We start from the raw sequence: 27,288 nt of genomic DNA on the forward strand, positions 1-27,288 counted from the left end.
CCTCTGCTCCAAATACAGATTAGCTGCAGGAAGCCTGAGGCTGGCTTGCTATGAGGGATGCAGAGCCCTTTCCTCCGTGTTTCTCTGCAAAGCACTCACTGCCCTTTTTACAGGGTTATGTTTGCATGTTACCTATTCCTTGCACATGATTGCTAAGCAGTCCTGGAAAGGTTTCTGTTCTCCCCATGGTTCTTGCACATTGAAATTGTCGGCCCATCATTCTCCCTCTTCTGTTTTCACCTCCTTTCCTTTATTCCTTCTTAAAGCCAGGGTGGGGAATGGAAACAGTTTCCCGGGATCCCAATGCTCATGTCAGGCCAAACTCTTGGAGTGGCTACAGAGTTTATATGGGCAAGATAGGCATCCTGCTGGCATAGCCACTGCATCTGAGCAAGGTCTCCTGTTCTTGATGTGCTTTGGTCTAACTGTTGATGCCAGCAGCCTCTGCCCACATGGTTATTGTGCTGGGAAGAGAAGAGAGCTGCTCTTTTATGCATGCTGTTTTTCCCCAGGGAAATTGGCTGTTGGTAGTACAGGTCTGGCTTAAAGCAAGGTTTTGAAGATTCCCATTTCTGCTGGCTGTTTGTGCTGTTGCATTAAAGAAAGGGCTGGATCTCTTAAAGAACTGTGTATTAGAAAAGCGAGACATTGCATCAGCACAGGAGAAAACAGTCACTGGCAGGATTCATGCTGCCTGTTTTCAGTGTGTTCTGCTATTGCTTTCCTGAACCACCACAGCCATGCTACCTGTGAGCAGCAAGCACAAAAACCTCCCTGCCTTTCTCTGTCTGGAAGAGTGACTGTTGCAGACCTTCCCTGGGTGTGCTCATTGCTTCTGCAGCCCTGTAATTTTTTGTGTTGAGAAGTTGCTTGCTTTGACATCCCCTTCCCAAGCAATGCTCTCTCAGGTTTCTGTGCAGGTCTCTGTTCCCAGCTTAGTGCAGATCACTGTGCAGACTGCTAGCTGCCACCAGCGATGTGACCTCTGGTTCATTTGGTGTGGCCTGTGAGGACATGTTCTGCTTTCTCCTGTAGACCTGTATGGAAGAACTGTTTTGATGGGCTCCCTTAAGTCATCCACCTGTCTCCTGATGTATTGCTGACATGGGTCTGGGGGAGAGTGGTATTCTTACAAGTGCAGTTTTGCATAAGAGTGCATTTGGTGGGAGAGTTGTGTGCTGGCTTGACCCTGCTTTTTCCAGATAAACAGTGGCCTTTAGTAGACTTTATTTCAGTCAGAGACAATCTTGGCATGATCTTGTACTTAGAGGTAACTCAGATGGCAGTAGGCCTTGTCTTCTGCTTGAAATAATTATCACATCTGTTGTTTTGTGCTGGAGGGCAGAGAGCACCTGGCAATGACACAGACTGGGGAGGGTCTCTGAAGATGGCCTCAGGATACTCGTGCTCTTGAAACAAAAATATAGTGCCTTTGGGTCTCAAGGAAGATCTTAAAAGGGATTCATCCTTCATCTCCCTGTGTTTATGGCCTACACTCCCTTTATGTGTAGCTGTTGAGTTTTGGGGGCTCTCAGGTGATGCTGGTAAAGCTAACACCTTGAGGATGTCCGCATACACAAGTGGGTGGTTTGGTTTTCCTGGGCTCTAACTCCATGCTTGAGGCATAGACCTGGAAATGAATTATTGTTGTGTGTCTGCTGAGCTGCGGTTGCTGCCCAAGGACTCGCTATTACTCACAACACAGAAAAGGCAGCTTGAGTTGGCATTAGTCACAAAGTTATAAATCTGGGAGGAAGTAACTGGGTTTGCGGTGGATGTGAAACTTAGTGTGAACTCCCAGCTAGGGCAGAAGGAGCTGATGCGGATCTTGGATATAAGGACTTAGTTCCTGCAGGCATGGAAAAGAGGAACAAATAAAATGTGACAGTAAGAGCTCTGTCCTCACCTTGCAAAGCAGATCAGGGGTGATGAGTTAATTTTAAAAAGCAAATCCAAGCACAAATCGGAACAGGTGACAAGACTATTTTGGTAAATTAGATGTGGTCATATGGGCAAAGCCTTATGAAATTTCCCTGACAGTACTTCCAGACTAAGACAACTTCCGCATGGTGAGCAGCTGCCAGAGAAAACATCTGGTGAAGGGACAGTCTATAGTTTGATCCCTTGAAATACAGCGGAAAAGAATGGGACTACATCCATCCTGTCTTAATAAGCTAAAATAAGCAGTTAGTGTTTATTCTGTTAGGGAGGTAGGAGAATATGCCAGTTAAAACTCACCAGCATCCATTTGTCTGGAACGTAGTGCATCAAGTTGGTCAACACCCCTGCCTTAGAGGATGTCCTGCCTTTTATAACTGAGCGGGGGCGGTGGATGTAATAGATCTTAAGTCAGCCTGTGTCAGTGACCCAAGTGTAAGCCTTGTAAACTAATGAGGAAGGGGTAGGACATAGGAAGCATGCCCCATGTGGACCCTCAACTAATGGCAAAGCTGTGTTCAAAAGAGTTTCTATCTGATCTAGAGACCCTAGGTAGACAGGCAGGGGAAGATACTGGTATTGCCAGAATTTGGGGATTGAGGATTAGCGCTCTTCTGGGGAGCAGAAAAATATAAGGAAAGCCTTGTGCCAGGCTGTGTAAGGAATGGCACCTCTAAGGTGCAGGAAGTAATAAGTGCTCTCCTGAACAGAGATGAGATGTTGCTGAAGGGCCAGGCTCAGATATAGATGCAACTCTTGGAGAAGGATGTGCGCAAATGAGAGACTATCTAGCAAAGCAATAGAAATTAAGGTCTTTAGAAATATGGTGTGGGAGGAAGGATGAGAAGAACTGTGAGAAGGGCTGTGTAGCCTGAGTAAGAAAAGGTGGAGGAGGGAACTTCGTGGTCTTTAAGAATATACAGTGATGTACATTTTTAGAAGACTGTAGTTGTGATGAAGACAGGGCAGAAAGTCACTTTACCTGTAATAAGGGAATTCAGACTTTATGGTTCCCTGTAATATCAGTTGGGATGGCGAAGCAGAAATGGAGGCTATTTTGAAGGGCTTTATGGGGAGTTAGGGGTATATATGTTAATTTTTGAAGAAATTAGGTAAAAGTCTGTAGATTTGGATGACTTGCAACTGCCTGTGCCTCAAGTGAAGAATCTTGACGGATTACTATTAAGGGCCCTTCAAGCCTGGCAGTTGTATGAAACATTTTATACCTGGAAAGGCATTGATGAATAGCCCTAAGAATGAGACAGTACTGCAATAGATGGTGCTGGGGAGATTGATACTAAAATACACTGTCTCAATCCAATGTTGGTGCTCAGAAAAGGCTGCTGGAAAATTAAAGAGAACGCAGAAAAGCTACAGTATTAGTCTGAGGCCTGAAGAGATAGATTTGTGGTGAGAAACATAAGGAGATCAATCTGCTTATCTAATCAAGGAGAAGATGAAGATGATACTTGGTTATCCTGCATAACATATCTTATGACTATGTATCATTAGCTTGGTGGAATAGAAATGCCAGGCTATGAAGAGTGGCAAAAAAACTGGTGGTGAGATGCTGGGACTGCAGTCACCTTCAGAGTCATGCAGTCAGCTCTGCCTTCTCTTGTACATGTGGAGGTCTTTGCCTGTTACTTTTTCAGTGCACCTGTGTTCTCTGGGTTTCTTGTTCCCCTTGCCTGTTGCTCCTTAGATACTAAAGCCTTTGGTTGAGACTCCTCTATCTTATGAGGAGACAGCTCCAGTAAAACAAAGCACTCATCTGGCCCCAGTTTATGTAGGGTGATGCCCTAACAAACCTACGCCCATTCTCTGTGCATGTGCCTCTGGAATTGTTCCCTGCCTCTCCTTGTCCCATCCTGTCATCTGCTTCTGAGTGATTTATAGCATCCTTTCTCCTGTGGTGCCCGGCTGCTTTGCCAAACAGGTACTTGGGAGCAGCCAGAACCTAACACCTCTCCAAACTCAGCACCCTAGCTGGTGATTAATGAAACCAAAGATCACCCTTGCCTCTGGGTCCTGCCAGTCTTTAATGCAGTGCTTTGTCACTTTGAGCTGCTGGTTTATTTAGGGTCATTATGCCTGTTTTCAGTCTGTGAGGTGATGTTTCTTCCTTAGTCCGGTGAACCAACCTCGAAAGAGAGACCGGGTGAGATACCGCAGCAGATGGCTCACTAAAATCTTGCTACATCCACAATTTCCCTTTCACTCACTAACGCTGTAATGCTGTTAAAAATAAAAATGATCCAGTGTGCCTGACAGGATGTATCCCTTGTAAATCCCTGCTGCATAGTGCTCCTGGAATCTCATGCTCTCTGTCTTCATATTTTATTACTGCCCGGGGTAAGAGGGGAATTTCAAAGCTAGTAGATAGCTCCTGACTATGGTTTCAAGTCAGGGAAGGCAAATGCTTTGATGTGCTTTAAGCAAAAAAGGGGGAAACCCCTCAGCATTTCTCATCTTTATTTTGCTCTCTTTAAAGCTTTGTTCCATTTGATGAGAGCAGAGCTCTGGTTTGTAGGGAATAATGCCAGTAAGCCTTTCTGTTTTCAGCTGGGGAGTTGAGTGCTACAGGGTAGAAGAGCCGAAGTTGTTCCAGGAGAGTCTTGTGGAGTAGGAGCCATAGCTCAGCTTTCCTCTGGTGGATATGAAGTGAGGGACCCACCTTTGCAAATCAAAGGTTTAAAACCATGGTATGGTTGGCAGTATTTGAGCATGGTCTGGGCCATGTCTCTGGGGTGCATTAGGGTCAGCTCCAAAACACCTGCAGCTTCTGGCCTGCTTAATGTGTAGGACTGCCTGTTTTGATCACTCTGCCGATACATTATTTTAGCAAAAAATGCTCCTGTTCTAAAGTCTGGTTTTATTCCACCACCTTAAAACACTGAGAAGCAGTTTTGCCTGTATAACTGCACCTGCATCAGCAGACTTATGCCTGTGGAGACATGTTGATTGCTTGGGTCTTTGCCTCTATGTCTGACACGGTTGTGCTTGCAGATGTCTCTGGGGGTGGCTGGATGTGAAAGATCAAATAGAATCTTTAGATGGAGATTGCAAATCTGGGGAAGAGAGGGGACAATCTACGTAGAGGAGGTGGGCAGTTTTGTTGAGTTACTTTTCAGAATACATTGACATTGTAGGCAGAGGTGGCTTTGAACGGCAGCACGTATATTCTGTCTTGTGTTGTTGCATTTCTTGGAGCAAGAAAAGGAATTTTTAAGCCCATTTGGTGAAAGTAGAAGTACTTTTCTACTTTCAGAAAATACACCACTCCAACCCTTCCAAGCAGTGGTACAGGTAGGACTACATATTGTGGCTGAATAGATATGTGGGCTGGAAACTCCCAGCCTAGTCCTGAAAAACTACTGCAGGGTGTTGAGCCTGTTTGGCCTGGGGCAAAGATGCCCACTTGCTCTTCCCTCTGTTCCACTCTTCTTCCCTCTGATTGTCTTCATCCTGTCAGTCATACTGATCATCCTCTAATTGCCTTGCAGTGATTCCAGCATTTCAGAGCATCCTTTGACTTGCAGTGAACATTTCTGATTGCAAACCCCGCCCTTTCTACCACCTCCTTCTTTCTGAGCTGGCTCTGGAGACTCCAAGAGCTCTGGGCCAGCACCCTCTCCTCCTATCCCAGCACCAGGGCTTGGCTGCCTTGTTATTCCTGCTCTGCCTTCCCACTTAGATAGGTGTACATTTTCATACCCTTTTTGCCTGCAGGAGTCTCATGACAGGTAGGTTTCAGGATCAAGGAGGGTTTGAGACTCAAATGTGGCTGGCGAGCAGTGGTTTGGTGTTGGTAGTTTTGTTTCTTGGGCTGTTTTGTTGGGTTTTTTTGTCTGCCTGTACTTCTTAAAGTATGTATGTTTGGAGATGGCCAGACATGAACAGCTGTCCCATCACTTGGTGAGCAGGCTAAAGAAGGTCCAGGAGGAAGACCTGCTGCTACATGTTGCTGCCTGCAGTGCTGGGGGAGGAAAACCTCCTGTTCTTTCCTGTACTGTGGTACCAAAGCAAATACCAGAGGGAATAGTCAAGATGTGGTTTCCACTCTCCTAATCTGGTAACTGTAAATTCCAGGGGAAGAGAAAAATGGTCAGGCATGTGTGCTGTCCCTGTTGATATCCCCCACAGGGCTGGGGACTGGCCATGCTCAAACATCAACTTGAACCCTACCTCTCCAGGTAGGAGAGAACTAAAGGAGAAAATGTGACAGTGGAGACAGGTGGCAGATAGCAGGAGGAGACACTTAATAGCTGCATGAGGTGTAGAATGAAGAGCCCGTGGATGGGGAGTGGCAGCTGGGAACAGAGCAGAGCAGCCTCAGTCCAAACAAAGGTGGATGTTTGGATGTTGCCTGCAGACAGGAGAGGCTGTGCAGGGGCTGGGATGGGCTCCCATGATTCAGACTAGAGATGGATGGGGAATGTTTTATTCCCACTTTCTCTCTTTTTTTTTTTTTTTTTTTTTTTTTTCGTTGTTGTTGTTGTTAAACTTGCAGCTTGCAGCTTGGTTTCACTGCATCCTCCCTGGAGAGCCTAAGCACTGACCTTGGATGGAAAATTAAACTAGCAGTAACAAAGCTGCATAAGGTGTGCTGCTGCCCACCTGGGCATCTTCCTGTCTGCTTGGAGCTGACCAAGCTTGTAGGGGCAGTGTGAAGCTTTTGCTCTTGCAGTTACTCTGTCAAGCAGCTGCGAAACCACCAAAAATATCTTTGGTTTTAATCCTGTGGCTAGTACCAAGGCAGGTGTTGCTCATCCAGGAGAGGGGTAAATTCACAAGCCATGGCAGAAGAGGGGACAGCAGGGCAGTGACAGCTCTCTGCTGCTTTCCTGGACCTTAACAATGGGAGCAGAGGTCCATTGCTGCAAGACATACCCTTCCCTCCTAGTAACTCAACAGGGATTTCAGCTGACTGTAGGTGAGAGTGCAGGCAGCAACAAGTGCTTGTGTGCTGCTAGTATGTATCGTCTGGGAAGTGGATTGTCTTTCCAGTGGCTGGAAATTAGCTGTGTTATTTTGGGACGAGTTTTATGTGATTCTGTTGAACAGAGGCATGGGCCATATCAGTAGCATGCCTGTAGTCATGCAGATGTTCAGGGTGGGATGCAGAGCACAGCCAGGTTCTCCTGTGCTGTGGATCCATGCTGCTTCACTACTACTTTCTGAAGCAGAGTGTTGGCACCTCAGCCTGTGTCTCGGCGTGCTGAGGGTGCCAGAGGCAGGCTGGATGCGTGGCTGGGAGCAGCAGGGAGTGAGTCAGTGCTGGGGGTGGGTGAATGGGTGCTGGGAAGAGCGGGTGGGCAGGGGTGAGGATGGCCGGGAGCTGCTACATAGATATGTGGGATGGGGCATAGGGTGGGGACCCAGCAGAGCATACAAGGGTGAACCAGGAGGATGAAGGGAGCAAAGGATCATGCTAGGCATGGACAAAGTTGCTGATACCTTCACCTCTGGCAATGCATGGAGTACAGAAGCCTGCACCCCTGTTGAGCCATGCTGAAGGGATGGTACACAAGGGTAAACTGAGTAGATGGCTTATAGCCAAAACTTGTTATGCAGTTGTCCAGCAGTTCCTGGCCCCTATGTGTGACAATGTCCCGTGTTCCAGTCATGCTTCTAGACTCCAAGCCTTGGCTGAACATGCACCAGAAGTCAGCTGAGGCTTTCTGGTAAAGCCCCTGACACAAACCCTCCCTTGCCTGTTAGAAAGGGTTAAAAATTCAGAAATCGATGCAGCCCATTTGGGGCTGGTAAGTGCAGTGGCATAGAAGACAAATCTGGGGAAGGGAGCCAGGAGGTCCATTATGAGTTTGGTAGGTGGAAGAGGTGTTGGCTATTTGAGGGCAGGAAAGCTTTCTCGAAGATGGAGAGGAAAATGTGAGGCTCTGAAAATTAGCCTGATATTAGGAGATGGCTGGATGCAGCTGGGAGTGGGAAAAATGGAAAATGTGGTGGTGGTTTTATAAAGACTCAGGGACTGGCACTGATTGTTTTGCCTGGAGGGGCTTCAAAAATCTGATCTGCCACCATATGGGTGTGCAGTTCGGTAACATCACATGGGGTCTGTTTCCAGCCACGCAGGATGGGATATAGCTTAGCACTGGAAAAAGTCTGCAAAATTCAAGGAGCAGTAGAAGGCACTCATTTCTTGCCTTCTCTTGCTCAGGAGCATATTTTTGGGCAGTATTCCTGGTGTGAGATGGTGCCTTGGGGAACTGGGGTTGTAATCCCTTTTGTTCCCTTACCCTGCTTTAAGACCCATAGCAAACCTTGTCATTCTCATATCTACCCACAGCTGAAGGCTGGTGTCAGTGCCTCAGCAGTCAGATATCCTTGCAAATTTTCCCAGGGGCACTGAGCAAGTGGAATAACGGAGTGACCATCCAGAGCAGGTTGGGCAAGGGTGAGCAGTGGGGGCTGCTTCCCCACCCACTGGCTGCTCGAGGGGTTGTGGTTCCCCTGGAGATGGGCATTGCCTTTAGAGGCCCTGTCAAAGCACCGTAGCAACCAGCAGTGCTTTGTTGAGCTGCTTCAAGAGGATCCCAGGAACTGTCAGGAGGTTTTCAGAGCCTTCATTTTAAATTGGTGCTTCAACACCTGCTGGCACTTGGTGCTTCTCAAGCCTGGAGCAGGCTTCAGTGGGATGCTGACACACTCCTTTATGCTGCATCTGATCTCACATTTTTACAGGAAAATGTTCCCAGAGCTTAAGGGTCTGATGTGAAAAAATAAGTGTGCCCTTGAGCCTCCTTGCATTGGTGAGGGAGCTGCAGGTGATCAGCCGATGCTGCAGCACCCATCCCTAAGTAACCTTCCCACGATCCCCTCATCTTCCCACTACAGAAGAAACTTCCCTTGCTCATGCTCCCTTGACTCATCTAGTCCTCCTCTTCCAACAGGAGTGTGTTTGGTATTAGTAAACATCATGTTATAAATAGGCAACTGATGCTATATTGGGAGGAGTTTTCTCTGGTGAGCACAGGCTTAGTGAAACCTGGGCCTGGAAGCTGTGAGTTCAGCTCAGGCATGCAGGGGTATTGGTGGTGCCCAAAAAGGGGCAGCTGTGGATGTGGCTGAGGGGATGCTTCCTGAGCCTCAGCTTTGTTTACCTGGCCCTGAGAAGCTATCCAGAGCCTCCCACTCCTACCAGCCCTGCTCACTATGAGGATGTTGAACTGCTGAAGCATGTCTAGAGAAGGGCAGTGGAACTGGTGAAGCATTCACAGCACAAATCTAACTAAGAGTGGCTGAGGGAGCTGGGGATGTTTAACCTGGAGAAAATGAGGCTAAGGGGGGACACATGTACCTACCTGAAAGGAGGTTATATCCAGATGGGGGACAGCGTCTTCTCCCATCTGACAAGTGACAGGACTTAGGGGCATGGCTTTAAGTAGTACCAGAGGAAGTTTAAGTTAGCTATTAAGAAGAATTTCTTCACTGAAAAAGTGGTTAGACATTGGAACAAGGTGTCCAGAGATATGCTGGAATCTCCATCCTTGAAAGTATTCAAAAACCAAGCAAGGGGTCTCTCTTTGATTGCTGAGGAGTCACATGCATGCATCCCTGTGCCACTTGGAGAGAAGTGTTGACCCTAAAACCCTGCTGGGGCTGGGGATTTCTGATGAGCTGCAGTAAATGAGTCACACTCACACGCCCAGTGTGAGTGCGTGAGGTGAAGCCCAGCAGAGATGCATGTGGCAGAGTTGATCCCAGAGCTCCCAGCATTGACTCTGACAGGACCTGGCAGTCAGTCCTTGACAGCTGTGGCTGGTACCACAGCCTTAATAGAGACCTGATTTCCGTACGTGGGGATTCTTGAAGACTTTGACTGGATGCTGTCAAGTGGCATAAGCAGAGGCCAGGGTATCAGTTGTGAAATTCCAGCCTCCTCACTCCCAGAGCTGTGGCAGGATTACTGTGGCAAGTCTTGGGCATAAACAGGTAGGCAGGGCAGCAGCAGCAGCAGTGGGGCTAGCACCCAGGACGGGAGGCTGGAGGAGTTGCTGTTCTGCACCCCTGTGCTTTCCCATTTCAGGACTAAGTGCAGCTGTCAGGTTTGCTCTGGGGGCAGCTGGGCACTGTCCCCTCTGGAGGCTGGCCTGGGATGTGTTCCCAGCCCCAGCAGTGTAGGGAGGAGATGTGCTGTACCCTCCTCAGGAGGTTGTGATTCAAGGAGGAGCTGTAAGTTAGGATGCCTGGATGGTCCTAGGCAGGGGACAGCTGACTTTGCAGCCTTCCCTTGTACTAAATGTGAGGGTGGCTGGGGAAAGGAGCAGAGGGCTTCTCTGGGAGCTCTAGGGAGGGTGGTGGTGGTGGATTGTGAAGTGCAAACTGAATTTGAAGGCTCTCCAGTTGGGGGAAGGAGGCTTTGTTTGGTCTGCTGCTCAAGTAAGCCGTGTTGTCCAGCCTTATTCTGCATTGTCCAGGTTGTGTTTTAAGCCATCTAAACCTAATGCTGCTTAGGGCTTTCCTGAGCTTGCTGCTCGGAGCTGATTAGGGTGTGCTGGAAGAGACATCCCGGAACAGCCTGATTGGCATGCGAAATGCAGCACTGTGGCTACACTTTATCCATTGATAAAAAGTAAAATGTGCTGTAGGAGGCTCCTGCCTCATCTGTAGTGTGTAGCACGTGTCTTTCCATGCCATAATCTAAAAAACAAATGTTAGGAAGCTTCTGCCCTTGGTATCTGTAGGATGCCTGCTCCAGCAAGAGTGCAGGAAATCCTAGATCATACAGTTGCTTGGGATTACTCTGAGGGAGCTTGAGTGCTTCAGTGCAGGAGACATCTTCAAAATACCCTGTAACATCAGTGGAGGTAACAAAGGTTGTGTTGATAATAGTGTGTTTGTGTTTACCAAGAGCTGATTGGCAAGCCCCAATGCTGATGATCCACAGCAAGTCTGGTAACAAGGTTTGGGTGTTTCCCACTATGTAAAAATGGCACAACTAAGATATTTTAATGTTTATTGATATAAATGGGAAAACTGAAGTTCTCCTTTAACAGTTGACACTTATCAAAATATTGTGTTTATTTAATTTTTCATTAATTAAAAGATAAAAACAAACAAAACAAACCTTACTTTCCAGTCACTCTGTGAACAGTTTGGAGACTGGAGGAGGCAGCTGTGCCGGAAGGAAATGGGAAGTGAGAAAACAAGGTAGGGTGACAGAGTACTGGGATATATGTACATTTGGCCATGATGTGACTGAAAGAGAACCCTTTGGCCTCTCAGGCTAAGAATGCAAAGGAGTTGTGCTGCAGAGCAAGGAGGCCGCATACCACTCTCCCTCTGCCTCTATCCATGTCTATGCTTGGGGTGTTTGGGCACAATACATTTAGAAAGATGCTGACCACAAAGAGGTGTCAGCTGTGGAAACAGTCACACTGGAAAGGTGTGCTTAGAAAAATGATGGGTACGGACTTTAGCTTGAGGAAAGTGGAGGCAGATAAGAGATGGCTTCTGACAGCAAGGGATCTTCAATCCCATTGCTGAGAAGGGAGAACAGTATTTTTGAAGGAGCAGTGAGAAACAGAAGTAATGAAATTTGGAAGCAGAATTGGGAGAAGTGGCATGCCTTTCAAGCCTGCCAAAAACATATCTCCAGGAAGAAAAAAAAAAAGCTTTCTGGTCTAGGATCATTTATTTAACTGGTTGCTATGAAATGTACTGCAGGAACCTATTTGTCATCATTAAAGAAAAATTCTACTTAAGCTTCTTGGTCATTGCTGACCCTACCCTGAGGCACCCAACTGGGGCTAGGTGGGTAACTGCTGCACATAGCCAGAGTCCAGAGAATGGTCTTGGAAAACATCTGGTGCTTGAAGCAGAGCACAGTACTCAAGTCTGTCCCTTTTTTGGGTAAACACTTTAATTTAGCTATGTACTTATGATGACTTCAGTAAAAGTGTTTCAAGATAAGTATGTACTTGGGAGCTTTCCTGAGCAGAGGTCATTTCTTTTGCATGAAGATGCATTGAAGAAATATCTTAATGAACATTATCCTGTACAGTTGCCAGAGATTTGCATTAGGAGAAATACTAAGCGGTTATCTCATCTGGGTTATTAATTAGTAATTTATCTCAGAATTCCATAGTCTACTAATTGGTTTTTTTTTCCCTCATGGTCTTGTAATGTGTTTGGGAAGGCCAAGCAACTTCATGCCTATAAAGAAAATGCCTCAGCCACTGCTTTGGATGATTTCTTTTCATGCAATACATGTGGTATGTTGTCCCCATTCAGAAATGAGGTATGAAGCAGCGTGCTCACTCCTGTGAACCAGCAAAGAACTGGGTTTTTGTCTCTAGGTACCCTGATTCTTTGGAGTCCACTGACTCCTTTTTTATTTGGGTGAAAGCCCCTCTGTGATGCTGCACCTCAGATGAGCCCAGCCAGGTAGTTGCCCCTTCCATAGAAGGTGAACAGTCAGGAATGTGATTTCTTGGTAGAAGCCCATGGCGTGTGTGCTGCTGTGTCCAGCAGAGGGTTAGGGTTCTACAGGGTGACCATCAAACTTCAGGACTTCACACAAGGATGGAGACACGAGATCAGAGTCAGCTCAGGTTTGGGGCACCTGAACCCACCACACTGTTTTCTTTTGACATTAGAAGTGATCTGTGGAAGCACAGAGATTGAAAGGCTTGAGAGAAAAGTGATCTCAGGAAATACAGCCAGAATAAGGATTAAGGCGGAAGGGCTTGGAAGGGTAGCAGACGTGGTGGGATGGGAATAGCACAGCTCTTCTGAGCAGGTCTCTTTCAGAGCTAATTGCTACAGATCCCATCAGGCTGCTCACCACTGATTTGCACTCTTCTTAGGGCAGTGCTTTCCATGGAAAGCAGCCTCCAGGCTATGATGCTTAGCTGCTCCTGGGTGTTCTCCAAACTCAAGTCCATGGAATGCACCCATGTCTGTTTTCCTTTCAGTAGCAGGGCCCAGGAAAGTCTGACCACCTGGTTGGCATGCCTGAGGGGGCTGTCAGGTGTCTGGTCTTAGTTGTTCTGCAATGCTGGTCTGTGTGGGCTGGAGGGCCATTCCTGCTTTCACCTCCAGCAGAGAGGTGAAGACAGGAATGCCTTACTACAGTGTTTGGTGTGCTCCACATTGTTTTTTGAGGTGACCTCCAAGCCATTTCCTTCATATCAAGTTAGGATTTTGGTGGTCTTAGTAGATGTGAGCACCCTGGCTTGAGCTGGGGCTGCGAGCAAGAGGAACCCAGACTGCTAAACTGCAGTCTTTAGTGGACTCTCATAGGCTTGATATTTGCTTGTGTGGAGCTGTGCTCCATGGATAAACAGTGACTCAGAGCAGCTTCATCCAGTTAAAGTACTATTTCTTTGTTTGCCCTAACATTGAGATAGAGCTCACACTGCCACAGCTTACCAAAAATTCAGTGCCCTCCTCCAAGCCCAAACAGCCACTTTATCTTGCACACCTTTATCAGTGGGTCTAGGAGCCAGGCTGCTTACCTTGAAGTACCACTTCAGTGTTCCTTGCTCTCTGCTGGATCTCAGTGCCCTGCGCCCAACTGGCGCTTTTTTCCCTGTGTTCCCAGGCCAGGCCCAGCTCCTCTTGCCAAGCCCAATGGGGTGGAGCAAAACCATTGAAAAGAAGAGCCTGATCAGCATCTCTCAAGTGCTAGTGGCTGGCTGAGAGCCCAGCCTGGTGCATGCCAGTGATTCCTGCCTGCAGACCCCAGCCCCAGCATCCAAAAACAGGCAGAGCTGCCTGGAAAACTCAAGAAGGGGTAGGTGTTCAACCCTCATTTTTTCCCAGAAGGTAAAGGTTATTTGGCACCTGTCTCTAGATTAGATCTCTCTGGCAGCATCAGAGCAAATATCACATAGAGGAGGAATTGGGACATCTCTGGGTCCTGATGTGCTTAGTGAGGTCCAACAGGTCTCTCGGCCTTTGGAGCAAGGACAGTCTCAATGCTCTGTTTAATGTCCATCTACCTCTGCTGTGACCTTTGTTATTTATTCAGGGCCCAGCAGGAGCTCATGACATCTGTCCCTCTTACTGGAGTTCAGCAGCTGCTGGGACAGAGTGCACAAAGGGAACTGTATGCTGTAGGGCTTCAAAGTTTTCCAGTGGCACAGTTGTCCTAGTTTGGACACGTTTGTGGCCAAGGTTGCCCTGCTGCACTTGGTTGTACTGGGTACCATGCCAACCCTGTGTGTATTGACCTGGTGCCATGGGTTAGGCTGTGCTGCTGTTGCTGGAGCTCTGACTCTGCTGAGATTTCCCCAGTAGAAGCAAAAAGCAAATTCCTAGATGGTCTCCTATAACTGTCCTGGCTTGCTGGCCACATCCAGACCTCTTGCTGTGAAAGCCCTGTGCTGATATCTGCTGTTGTTGAGGAACAATTGAAGACTTTCTTCCTTCTGCTGTTGCTGCCAAATCTCTTTACAACTCAGCATGAAGTGGTAAAGGGAGCTCAATTTTGCTTCCTGCAGGGCTGTGATTACCTTGACCTTTGGTGTTCAGCTGTGCTGTGGGTCCTGTAGACCAACTCTGCAAGGCAAGCACTGTCTTAGGAATGCTTCAAGGAAGGTGGAAAAAGGTGAGAACATCCCCAGCCTGCAAATTGTAAACACTTGAATCTGCTTAAGGACCTTGGAAAAGAACCAGCCCTTATCTGTTACAGGAAGAGTGCCAGTGCCAGGATTTGAAGTAGGTGTTCCTGTTTTAGGAGCAGCACTGAGGCTGCTCTTGTGGAAGCTCATGCAGTACCCTGGCAGCTTGTCCCTCAGTGCCCACGAGGGAAGGGGATTCCCTCTAGGCATCCTGGTTTACATTCTGGGTGTCTGCTGCTGGATGAGAGAGCCGGGCTGGTGGGCCTTTCCCTGCTAATGCTAACTTCGTCACCACTATATGAAGAGGGATTTTTCTATGTGTCACTGTCTCCAGGGATGCTGCTCTAAGCACATGGACCAATTTTGCCACTGTTCTTGAATTGATGTGTGGTTTCAATTTTCACATGTCCCTGTGGAGCAATTGCTCAAGAAGGGTGTTGTGGGTTGACACTGGCTGAATGCTAGGTGCCCACCAAAGCCACTCTCACTTCCACAGCCAGACAGGGGAGAAAGACTGAAACAAGGGGTTCCTGAGTTGAGAACTGGGAAAGAGCACTCATCAAATACTATCACAGGCAAAACAGGCTCAAATTAGAGATATTACTTGATTTTCTTGCTAACAAAATCAGAGCAGAATAATGAGAAGTAAAATAAAATCTTAAAAATACCTTCCCCCCAGCTCTACCTCCTATCCAAGTAATGCAGAGAGACAGGGAATGGGGGTTCAGGGTCAGTTCATCACCTGTTGTTTCTCCTGGTGCTTAGGGAGAGGAGTCATTCCCCTGCTCCACTGTGGGGTCCCTCCCACAGGAGACAGTTCTCTGTTAATTTCTCCAAGGTGAGCCCATCTCATGAACAACAGCTCTTTGTGAGCTGCTGCAATGTGAGTCCATCCCACAGGTATCAGCACCCCTCAGACTGCTGTAGCATGGGTCACTTTTCCACAGGGTGCAGTCCTTCAAGGACAAGGCTGCTCCAGCATGGTTCCTGTCTCCACAGGTCTTGTGCAGGTTCTCAGCCTCCTCTCAGGCATTCACCTGCTCCAGTGTGGGTCTCCATGGACTGGAAGGAGATCTCTGCATCCCTGTGGTCCTCCATGGACTGCAGGGACACAGTGGCTTCACTATGGTCTTTACCACAGCTGCAGAAGAATCCCAGCCCTGGTGCCTGGAGCATCTCCCCTCCCTCCTCCGCTGGCATTGATGTCTGTATACTTGTTCCTCTCACATGTTCTCACTCCACTCTTCTCTGGCTGCAATTGCAACTGCCAATAACCTTTTTTTTTTTACTTTCCTTCTTCTTGCATATGTTATTGCAGAGGAGTTACCAGCATTTCTAATTGGCCCAGCTTTGGAGCTGCCAGGGATTGGCTCTGCTGGAAATGGAGGAAACTTCTGACAGCTCCTCACAGAAGCCACTCCTGTAGCAGCCCTTCCTTGCCCCCTCATCCCCCTTCCTACCAAAGCTTGGCCATGCAAGCCCAGTAGAAAGGGACATGAAGCTTTTCTGTAGTAGCTTCCAGGAGAGGTAATGCCTCAATCCTGTGTGTGCTGAGTTTGGTGTCAGCTTAGGGCAGGAGGACCAGGCAAGAGAGAAGCTTACCCCCCATAACTCCTGGCTGCTCAAGCAGCTTTCATGCTGCAGAGTAAGGGATAGGGATGCTCTCAGGGCTGATGCAGTGAGGAACTGGTGAGGAACCAGCTGTGAAGCCCTGAGAGGTGGCTTGGACTCCTCAGAGAGATGCTCAATGCCACTATTTGGTGGCTTGCATCACCAGGGAGCTTCCTTGATGGGAAGTGCTGGTCGTAGTTCATAGGCAAGTGATTGTAATTGTGCCCAGTGAACAAAATTCTGCTGCTAGGAGGTAAAGACTTCTGTCATGCAGAAGAGAGGAGGAGGAAACAGTCAATGTGACCTTGAGAGACTAGATAAAAACCCAGTTTTACAAGAGACACATTTCACTCAAGAAAAAGCTGGGTGTAGATGAGAATACCCAGTCTGTGACTGGCAGGAAATAGATACAAGGCCTGAGGAAAGATAAATATGTGATACTCCCCTATACACAAGAGGATTAAGGTCAGAAGCTTTAGGATGAAGGGAGGTTACTGATAAACAAAGAAAAAAGGAATGAGAGCTGCAAAAGTGCAGAGCACCTACTAAGAACATGCCCTTGTGCAAAAGGGACAGGATGGTATTTAGTCACTTGAGAAATGGGGGAGATGTGGAAACATTCAGAGTAAATATGAAATCACCAGGGAGACTGGTTTGTGTTTATGCCAAGCCAGATGTCATGCACCTGAACAGCTCTCCTTAACAGTGCTTGAAAACCAAAGTCGTATTTGTGCAGTAAAGATCCTGTATGAATAGTCACTCTCACTTAAAAATGAAATATGGGAGAGCTAGCCTGGGGCAGACCCACAGATAGGTCATAAGGAAAGTGCAGACCATATGCAGGTAGTGTATGTATATATATATATATATATATATATATATGATGTATATATACATGGCAGGGATAATCAATAAGGTAACCCATGAAAACAGCCATTGTGCTACTGGAATCCATAAACTAGAAGCTGAAGGCTACTGGTATTGTGAGATTGTGAAGTCTGCATCCTTATCTTTGCTAAAAGTCTACTGGGAATTGGTGAAGTTGCAGCTGCTGGGAGGTTGAGTAATAGGTGAGGAAGCCCTTTTATCTGGGACTTACTCTCAGCCATACGACTTGGTTGCCATATGGCCACTGCTCTGCAGAATGTACCATAGGAGGTCCAGCACCTCATCAGTCTTGCAGCCCTAATGGTTTATTGTGTTTATTGGATCACTGTCAGCATATGCCTACAGGAAACAAGGGGAGCCAAACTGTAAGAAGTATTCCTTTATAAAGTAGAAGCTGGTAGACAAACTTCATATCTTTCTGAGATTTATAGCCCAGGAACTTGAAGGGAAAGTGACAGGTAGATATATTTGTAACTTAAGTGTTTGATTTGGTAACTAATTAAACACTCTAAATGTACTGTAAATCAGAGTGACTGTGATTCTGCCATGCAAACAGAGAGCTGATTGATGTGAGGAACTGTTTGATAGATTGGGCTTCCTCTTGATGGCAGAGGATGAGTTCCTTGCCATGGCCTGGGGCACATGGATAGGTGCCTATGAGACACCATTGAGGGCGTCTGTGTGGCATTGAGACTCCATAGTGTTTGTCAGCAAGCAAACAAGATGGGACTGGGGAGCTCTCCTTCATGGTGCTGAAATTCCAGGTACCATGGCTGTGTTGTTCCTTGTAGCCAGGTTGAGGCAGTTGTGTTGCCTTGGCAGCAGAACTGCATCATGATGGTGTGTGGGTGTCACTGTTCACCAGACCTCTTTGGAGGGGAAGGGACCATCATCAGCTCTTCCCTGACGGCCAGGCAGGAACAGACACCCCTTGCCTAGGAGCACCCAGTCCAAAGGGATGTGAAAATTGAGGCAGGAAGACAGCAGTGTGGGACATGCAGCGTGGGAGCAAAATGCAGAGCCAGAGAGACCAAATTGCCCTTAGGCTGAGGACAGATGAGCCAGCTCTGATGTGAAGAGCATCAACCACAGCATACTGGGTTTCAAGCTGTGGTACAGCCCTTCTTGGTGTGGTACATTATGTTCAGGGCATCATATGACTCGAAAGCACTCCCATCAGATTGGAGGGAGTTCCCATAAAAAAGACCTAGCTGTCTGGAGCTAAATCCATATCACTTGGCAAGGTAAAGTGTTTCCAGTGGGTGAAGGCAGCATGAAGTATTTTGCTGATGTTCAAAGGCAAGGCTTTTGTGATTACCCTGGGTGATTTTGAAAGGGACGGAGTTGTGGACAGGTTCCTGACCTTCATGAAACTCAGACCTGGGTTTTACATGGATCCAAATGCTCACCACTGTTACAGACTACTATCATCTGTGCCAGGCACTGTCCCAGCTCAGGGTCACTTGTGTGGTTTGCAGTGCTTACGGTTGTGCTGGGAGCAGGACCAGAGTTCCTGAGCACTGGGATGTACACAGGCAGCAGTGTGCAAGCCACCACAAAATGGTGCTCTGAGCAGTGTGGGGTTGGGGCTGTGACAGTGACAGTACCTGCCAACACCAGGACTGGGAGCTGATGCACACTAAAGGAAGGTGTGATGTTAGTGGTAGATATTTGAGGCCTAGTGCAAAGTCAATTGTGAGCACTTCAGACCCAGGGCAAGAGCACACTTAGGTTTTGTTGTGAAGAAGCCAAGCCTGCCAGATCAAAGCTTTGTAGGCCTGATGTCTAATTGGTTAGTTCAGAGAGGTGAAGTGTGCAGGGAGCTCCTATTGGAGCAGGTGGAAAGGAGACAAAGAGATATAGGGCTTTGGCAGGCCCTCCTCCTTTCTGCTGATACAGGACCAATCCCTGTTGTATGCTTGTCAGTGCTTTGCCCAGGCTTGTTGGAAATGCACTGGTAGCACATTTGCTTCTTGATGCTTTTTCCCTTGGCCTGCAGATCACGTTCCTCCTCACTGCACCCAGCACGTCAGCACTTCTCCAACCCTCAGCTGCCTGAATGCTCTGTGCCAGGTCTGAGGCATGGTGCAGGACAGCTTTCCCACTGCTGTGTCTGCACCAAGAGTGGTATTTTCCCTGTTGTACTCTGGGAAAGGCTATGAGCTAACTTGTAATCCCCTTTCTCCCCATCTGTCTGAGGCTATTGCCTGCTTACTTACCAGGGGCAGACTGTTCTCCCTGCAGTCTGCTTGCAGTCTGCAAGCAGTTTGCTCAGAGCTCTGTTGGACTTCACCACTTAAGTGCAGGTAGCCTAGGTGGCTGTGTGAGGGGGTGAGAATGCTCCCTCAACCTTGAGTGCCAACTGCTGCATGAGAGTCCCCAAGTGTTCAGTGCAGGCAGGTCTGTACTGCCCTGGCAGGCAGAGGCTCAGGGTGGCACGTCCTTTGGGCTCAGGTTCTTGGGGTCACAGTATGGGCTACCTGTGGTACTTAGGAGACCAAGGGGACCCCACAGGAGCAGGTCTGAAAGGTACAGGACATGTCCACGGAACCCTCCACGTCTGAGAACCAAAGTACACCTCACCTCCCTGAATGCCATTCCCCAGAGATTTAACAAGGTTTGGGTTGCTTTATTTTTAGTCTGGAAATTTGGTATTCTATCCCCAGACCTGCTGGTTTCCGGTTGTATGTCTCTGGACCTCCAGCCTGCTGTGAGACTGTCACATTTCCATAAACAAATGTGTCTCTACTAGAGCACAATCTCACTGTTCTAATTACCGATGGAGTTATTAACATTTACTGGTGAGAAAACAAATGCATGTAGCTTGTGTGCTTACGTCATTCAGTCTGTGAGCTCAAACATCCGTTTTATTGATTTATATTTTTCTGCAGGCGTTTCTCAGGTCACCTCCTTGTGTCTGGCTGACATTAGTGGCGTGGCTGGAAGAACACAGACACTTGCCCATGTCATTGCATCTGTCTGCTCGTTAGCCGCTGTCCAGCTCCTGCGTCACTCCTGCCCGAGTCCCAGCACAGTGCTTCCTTTTTCTTCTTGCCCCCTGATGCCAGGGGTTTGGCAGCAGCATGGGTGCTGAGTATGAGGGGCAGAGACTTCAGGATGAGCTGATGAGAATGGGAAATGCTCTGTTGGGGAAGACCTGAAGTGCTGTTTCTGTTGTCTGCCCTGGCCTTACAGTACTGCAGAGTTCAGTGCAGGACTGGCAGCCTCCTCAACAGGCATCTCCCAGTCCCCTGCCTGCAAGAGCCCCTCAGACCTCTGCTGTGTGTCCCCCTCTGCCAGGCTGTGGGTGACTCCATAAGCATCCTGATGCACACTTTGCAGCCAGAGTCATAGCAGTGAAGGACCAAAGCATGTAATCTTGGCCTTTCCAGCCTCATTCTGCCTTCTTTCTCTTTGCAATGGAGGCTTGTTTGGCTGCTGTTTGGGTCCTCATTTAGGTGCTGAACTGCAGGCTAGGGACAAAGACAAAGAGGAAGAGAAGTCCTGCCCTGCCCTGCTGAAGCCACCAAGCTCTCAAGAACAGCAGTTCTCAGGGCTGTGTTTGCACAGGTCTTCACAGGCAGAAGCTGGGGCTGCAGCAGCAGGTGGGATATGCTTTAGGGACTTCAGGTAGAAAGCCGTGTGCCTCTGCTCCTGACACGTTTTGGTGAAAATACAGAACACTGTGGACATGCTGGTCCTGCTGGGGATGTAGGAGCTATGCTGCAGGGCAGGGAACAGGCTTCTCTGGGGATGGGAGAAGTTTCCTCTCTTCCTCCTGTTAGTGGGGAAGGAGAGGGAGTCCAGTATTGCTGAATAAGAGTGGAAAATGCCTTTTGGCAAGTCTGTCTTTTCTGTTTCGAGGAAGTCAGCATTAATTATGCAGAGTGCAGGAGGGGAAGCCTCTGGGGCTTGCATGGAGCCTGGTTTGATGTCCTGCTCTTGCTGTGTCCTTGGCCCCACTATATTCTGTGGTGACAAGCCATGCTTGTCGTCAGGAAAGGGCTTGGATACCTTGAGCTGGTCCTCACCATTCCAGCCTCACAGCTTCTTCCCACAAACTCCCTGTGCCTTGTCTCTTGATGCTCAGGAGCTCATCCTGATGTTAGCATCTCAGCCCAGGCTGAGCCAAGCTTACTCTGACCTTTAAGAGGAAGGAGGGACCAGGACAGACACCTTTCACCATGTTCTGGTACAGCACAGTTTGTGTGGTCAAAGATGCTCCTTTACCTGTGGTGGCAGCATAAGGTGTAAGGAAACATGCAGGGTCCTCCCCTAGAGGGAGACACTGGGATCAAAACAAAAAGCTTTGTAAAACCACCTCTGCCTTCAGTGTGTATTTGAGTTGGGGAGAGCAGCTGTTGCTAGAAAGATGCCCTTATGCCTCCCACACTGCTGGAAGGTGTTTCCTTTCATAATTGGGAACTGTGTTTCTGTACCGTAAGACTGTGCATGCTGCAAGCACCACCTTTCCTCCCTGCCTGTGCTTTGACTGAAACACTGTACCCAACATCAGCTGCCTGCAGGGCACCTTGCAGCACAGAACACATTGGAGCTGCCCTGCCTGGCTGAGGGTGGGGGCAGAGAGTCCCTGGAGTGAGCATCTGAGACCAAGGTGCAAACCAAATGCAAGAAAAGAGGTATTGCCAGACCCATGAGTCGCACTGTGCCTGGGAAAACCAGCCAGTCTCCTGCTCAGGTGGAAGACTGCTGGGAAAGGCCTTTGGTGGAGGATACTAGGTAGGTAGTATTGATGAAGACTGCAGAGTTGGTTGCCAAAGCATTTTTCTTAGTTGCCTAATTGGTGTTGAAACCCCAGAGGAACCCTTGTGGGTCTGACCTAAAGTGATAAAATCGCAGGTCACCTCTAGCCTGCTGCCAGATGTTCTTGCAGCTGGGAGAACTAGAAGGTCATGAGTGCTCTGAACATTCCTGTGAGCTTTTCCCAGCTTCCCACACACCTGAAGCACCTGTCTCCATGGGGAGCTCCTTCTGCTTACCAGGTGGGTGGAAGGTTGCATAACTAAGGATGGTGTGAAGTGCCTCTGTGCCTCCTGGCTCAGCTCATGGAAAGAGTGTGAGCTTTGGGCATACACCACATCTTTTCCTTTGCTGCGTGTTCTGGCTGGGTTACTGGAGAGGCAAGAAAGGTTTATATCCAGTCCATCCTCTAGGATTCAGGGAAAAAGTATATCTCTGGTACCTATCTCTCTGAGATGTGTCTTAAATTGCCTATAGACTTGCAGAATTTGTCTTCAGCATGTAATGGTTTGTATAAACAATGTTTAGATACAGTTATGGGCAATGTGAGCATATGAGCCTCATTTCTTTTAAAAAAGACGACTGGAACAATGAGTCTTTAAAACATGCAAGAATGAGGTAAATAGTTTGGTGTCTGCAGAGGAAAATCATAGTTCCCTGGTCTGTTGCAAGTCTCTCAATACTTGCAATACTTCAATAACTTCAATATTATTGGTAAAATAACAGCATTTTGCAAACTTGTGTAACTTGCTTGGATGTTCAGAAAACCTCTGAAACTTCTCACAGAAAATTGTCTACTGGAGGAGATGTAGAGTTTGGGCTCAAAAATTGGCTGAGGTTCCCCAAAGTCAAGGAGTGAACTAGCAATTTTAATGTGACAAGAGCAGAGGCATGAGGTCCTTTGCTATTAATGACCTGGAAAAGGTGATGTGCAGCAAGGTACCCAAAATCTGCCAATACCCTGGTGTCATTCAGATTTGTCAAGAGGAAGTAACTCCAAAGTGACACCACATGCAGTGAAGTGCTGTGAGAAGATTAGAAGCATACAGCCGGGTATATTGGAAGGAATGATTTGCTCTGGGACATGGCTGGCTTCTAATTCACCTTGGCTACTTAGAGCAGTGGGATTGCAGGCTGATGACAGAGATGCTTTTTCTTGATATGCAAAGATGCCATCAGAGAAGTAAATCGTGCTCAGCCATGTGAGGAGTAGTGTAAGGATCAGCATCGGGGTTCTATTCTGCAGTCAAGGTCATTTCCCTACCCAGGATGTTGTATGTGATTCTGGTCACCTTTCCATAGGGTCAGAAAAGAGAACGTGTTAGGAATTAGAGCTAGAAGACATCTTGTGTCCTGGGAAGGAGAGACCACTTAGTAGAGAACTTAATAGGTCTAGAAAAAGAAAACACTTTTCTTCTTTGCCTTTTTTTACTATACAAGGAAAACTCAAGGCTCTTGTGTTAAAATTGGATTGTAGTCTTTACTCAAAATCTGGAATTCATTGCTAAAAGTTTACAAGGTTCCCAAAAAGGATTGAGAGATATTTCTTTTTTCATTCAGTTCTTCTAGATTGCACTTACAGAGGGGTGTAACCATTCATGCTCCAAAGTGTGTGATATTCCTTTGAGTCTCATCCCGTCATTTTTTTCCATCACTCCCCTAGAGCTTCTGAGTCTCTAGTTAATTCAGCCAGGGTGAGTTATCCTGTCTTCCCGATTTATTCTGAACGGAGATCTCATGGCTTGGCTTGTTCTTCTCCTGCTTTTCTGCTTCCTTGTTCTGCTCTAGGCAGCTCTGCTCCATCTCTGTGAATGATGTCCTAACAGGCTGCTTTGTGGCTTTTCCAATTTAGCATAACCCCCCCCTCTCAATGCCTGTACTCAGCTGGGCTTTTGCTTCTCAGCCTGCCCTTTGTCATCAGTGCTTCAGCTGGTTTGTAGCTGTGCACCCGTTAGAGCTGAGCTGGGAGGGATCACTTTGAAGCAGAGCTCTCTAGGTCACCGCAGTGAATCGTTTTATGGTCATTATCTATCTAGTGTTGTGCTGTGGTGCTGATAAATCTCTGCAGCCAGGCAGGAGATGGCCAGGATTATAGCCGTGAGCTGGAGGTAAGAGTCCTGCATTCCATCTGCTAATGTCACCAAACAATGCAGAGCTTGAAGGGCAGTGGTGGTGGCAGCTTTCTCATCCTTTGGGCAAGCAATGGCTCTTATGCCCAGCCCTGGGGGATGGCATTTCTGAGGTGAAAAAAAGTCCCAGGTATTGCCCAGAAGTGATACTCTGCTACCCAGGCTTTCTGTGTGGTTCATGGTAGTAGTGAAGGATTTGGGTAGTTTTGGATGCTGGATTAAGAGGAATGGTTTAGGGTTTAAAAGCCTGTATAAATCTTCCTGCTATCACTATGTTCCTTCTGCAGCTGATGCGATTTTGTCAGCCTGCTCTGAAAAGTGGTTGTGTTTCTGTTGTCAGTATGTCTTTCTCTGAGTTACTCAGTTCACATTCATTCATTGCTGCCATAATCATCTCTGTGTTACTTACTGAGCTGCTCTGCACAGGAAGAGGACCTCCCCATGTCCAAGCAGGGATGCTGACCTTCAGCCACTGTGGGTCTTGTAACAGTTTGGGAAAGGCACTGAAATAAATAAAATATTTGACCAGCTAAATAGTAGAGCCTAAGCCTCCTTTTACTCTGTGTGCTTGCATCTAAATGGCCTCCAAGTCAGAAGAAGGAGACAAAACAAGCAGGGGATGTGACCAGCCCCTGATAGGTGCCCTGGGAGCTGGAGGCTGAGGCCCGCAGTGAAGGGAGGGTGATGATTCAGCCTAATAAAGCTAATGGCTTTATGCAGTCAGGCAAAGGAAATTGTGGGATCATGATGCAGCAACTGTCCTTTAGCAATTTGTTTCTATCATCCAGACGTGACTTCATGCCCCAGCCCCACCCTCTCACTTTTTCCGGTACTTAAATGCTTTCACTGCTGAGGAGGGGGAGCTGAGACACCGTGTTCTCAGGAAGAAAAGTAGTCTGTGAGGCAGCTGCACATAAATGGTGTGAGAGTGGACAAACACTGAAGGGAGTTCTGTGTCTCCATGGTGGGACCATAGCTGCTGAAGCACATGGGTTCTTCTGGCACCACTGAACTCAGCAGGCTGCTCAGATGCCCTTGTCCCTTGCACACTGGTCCCAGGAAAATCCTGTAGCACAGAGAAGCCTGAGCTGGCAGGCAAGGTTGGCCCCCAACTGCAACAGGGCTAAGTTGTCATCAAACTGGCACATGTCTAACCAGCTCTTTCTCTCTTTTCCCCAGGGAAGACGATGAAGTTGTAGAGATGCTTCCCTACGTCATTGCCACCCTGGGCTCAGTAGGGGTCCCCTGCAAAACTCCCACATGCAACAACAACAACAGCACTACCAAGGACTACTGCTACAGTGCTCGCATCCGCAGCACTGTGCTGCAGGGGCTGCCCTTTGGTGGGGTGCCCACCGTCCTAGCCCTTGACTTTATGTGCTTTCTCGTAAGTCTGCATACTGTTGCTTCAACACCTTCTTCCCTAACCAGGAAATGAGGATGGTGATCAGATGATTAGAGTTGAGGGCCCCAAATGCCATCCCTGACTTTGCTGCTGGCTCACATTTTGGCCCTGATCATGTCTCCTAGATGCTGTGGGCTTAGCCACTACTGACTTGGCTCCAATACCACCACACTGAGCCCTGTGGAAGGGTGTTGCAGCCATAAGGATGAGGGTGATGATGGGTCCCAAAACTCCCTCTTATGTTGACAAGTCCCACAGCTTTATCCAGGCTTTGTGTGTTCCTCCTTAGAAGCTGTGGGACCACAAATGAAATAGCCATAATTTTGACTTCTAGGAACCTTGGGGCCTTTTGATCCTGTGGGACTACTTTAGGTATTGTGTGTTGCCTCTCCTCCCACAGCTATCCAGATAGTCTGATTTAACAGTCGTGGGGAACTTGTGCTCTCCTGTGGTCTCAGTGTGCTCTTAATTGAGGACTGTCTCCCCTCCTACCCTCCCTGTGCCTGTGGCTCTGCATGCAGAGGACAAGGGCAGAGTTGGACAGTGCCTTTTCTCACAACTTTCTCTTTTGGTCTCTTTCAGGCACTGTTGTTTGTCTTTTCAATTTTGCGTAAAGTTGCTTGGGACTATGGACGCCTGGCCCTGGTGACTGATGCTGACAGGTAAGCATGAGAGAGTGGCAAGGGAATAAGATATGAGTAGTGTCCTTTGCTGTGAGGCAGAAGGGATAAATCCCATTTTGTGTGCCTGAGCAGCTGGAGAGGAGAGGCAAATATGCTGGTTGCATCCCTTGAGCTCCAGGAATAGGAAGAAATCCCCACTTACTGGCTTTTTTGTTACAGCAGTCTTCTCCCAACACATGGAGTGGTCCCCCCTGGCTCCATATTGCTTATGGTCCCTTCAGGGAGAGATGTGCAGGGGCCCTTGCAGAGGAACAGCAAATGGAGGGAGGAGAGGAACAAGAGGTCACAGGAAGGGTGAGGGCTGCCACAGTAAAGGCTTTGTTAAGCCTCTGAAGGTGTCTTTGTGACTCTGCTGGATGCAGTTCTTGTTAAGAGCACTTGACAGCAGTATGCTGCTTTTCCAAGTGTGATGCTGCTGTGCTGATCTGAGCTTAGCTCACATCCCAAGTGCTGATGAATTGGTCTGGGTGTGGATCCTTCCTGCCCAATGCAATGTGGGCTACAGTGTCCATTAGCAAAAGCTGGGGCCCATTGGGGATAGCAACTCTAGAGCAGAAGGAGCATTCCCTGCACTGCAGTGGAAAGAGTTGTTTTTTTCCAGCATCAAACCAGGAATTCTCCTGGGTTAAATAAGTGGTCCTGGATAGAGTTAGATACGCAGCTGTGTCCCTGTCCCTGGTTCCTCTGCCCATTCTTTCCTGGTCTGGCTGGGAAAATCAAATGTACATAGGTAGTGGAAGGGAAACAAGGAGAAAGGAATAATCATAGGAGACCTCAATGGGGAGAGGGCAGCAGGGTTAAGCAGTCTGGATCTGGGTGCTGGCAGGAAGCCATGGGGCTACACAGCTCTGGCCTCTACTGAGGAGAGAGAACTCGATTTTCTCTGAGGCAATGCTTGAGCAGCTTGGGTGCAAGAGACTGCAAGCAGTGGCTGTAGAGGAGTGCCAGCTGTTTGGAGAGGGAGAGCTGGTAAGCACAGGGAGGGGGACAGGGTGGCTGTGGATCAACAGGACTGCAGTTGCAGGGAGAAGCCCATGCTGCTTGGCTCATCCACAGGGTGGGATGAGATTTTTCAGGAGGGGGATGCATTTGTGTTTGTTGCCAGGGTGGAGGTATATGGAAGGGGAGCTCAGATGGCATTCAGGCAGTCCCTATGGTCTCCCCTACCTGACCTTGTCACTCAGGAGCTCTTTGCAATGGCCATGGAATGGAGCCTGGTCACCTTCCCAGTGAAGCCAGCTTCCCTTCAGCTGCAGGAAAGCATTCTGCCCCTGGACCAG

At 48.1% G+C, this 27,288-nt stretch overlaps 1 protein-coding gene across 5 annotated transcripts in view; it reads left to right on the plus strand.

The window, feature by feature from the left end:
* TMEM63B (transmembrane protein 63B) overlaps window positions 1–27,288 on the plus strand; it is a 47,377-nt gene that overhangs the window by 3,657 nt on the left and 16,432 nt on the right. For 4 of the 5 annotated variants that reach the window (XM_056487649.1, XM_056487651.1, XM_056487647.1 and 1 more), the window contains exons 2-3: window positions 25,100–25,307; window positions 25,908–25,987. In XM_056487649.1, coding sequence (XP_056343624.1) covers window positions 25,122–25,307; window positions 25,908–25,987 — 266 coding nt within the window. In that variant the 5' untranslated portion in view covers window positions 25,100–25,121. Of the gene's footprint in view, window positions 1–14,411; window positions 14,519–25,099; window positions 25,308–25,907; window positions 25,988–27,288 lie in introns of all 5 variants that reach the window. The other variant, XM_056487648.1, reaches the window with a different exon arrangement.

The sequence above is a fragment of the Oenanthe melanoleuca genome, chromosome 3, assembly GCF_029582105.1.
Source record: "Oenanthe melanoleuca isolate GR-GAL-2019-014 chromosome 3, OMel1.0, whole genome shotgun sequence".
NCBI classification, from domain to species: Eukaryota; Metazoa; Chordata; class Aves; order Passeriformes; family Muscicapidae; genus Oenanthe; species Oenanthe melanoleuca.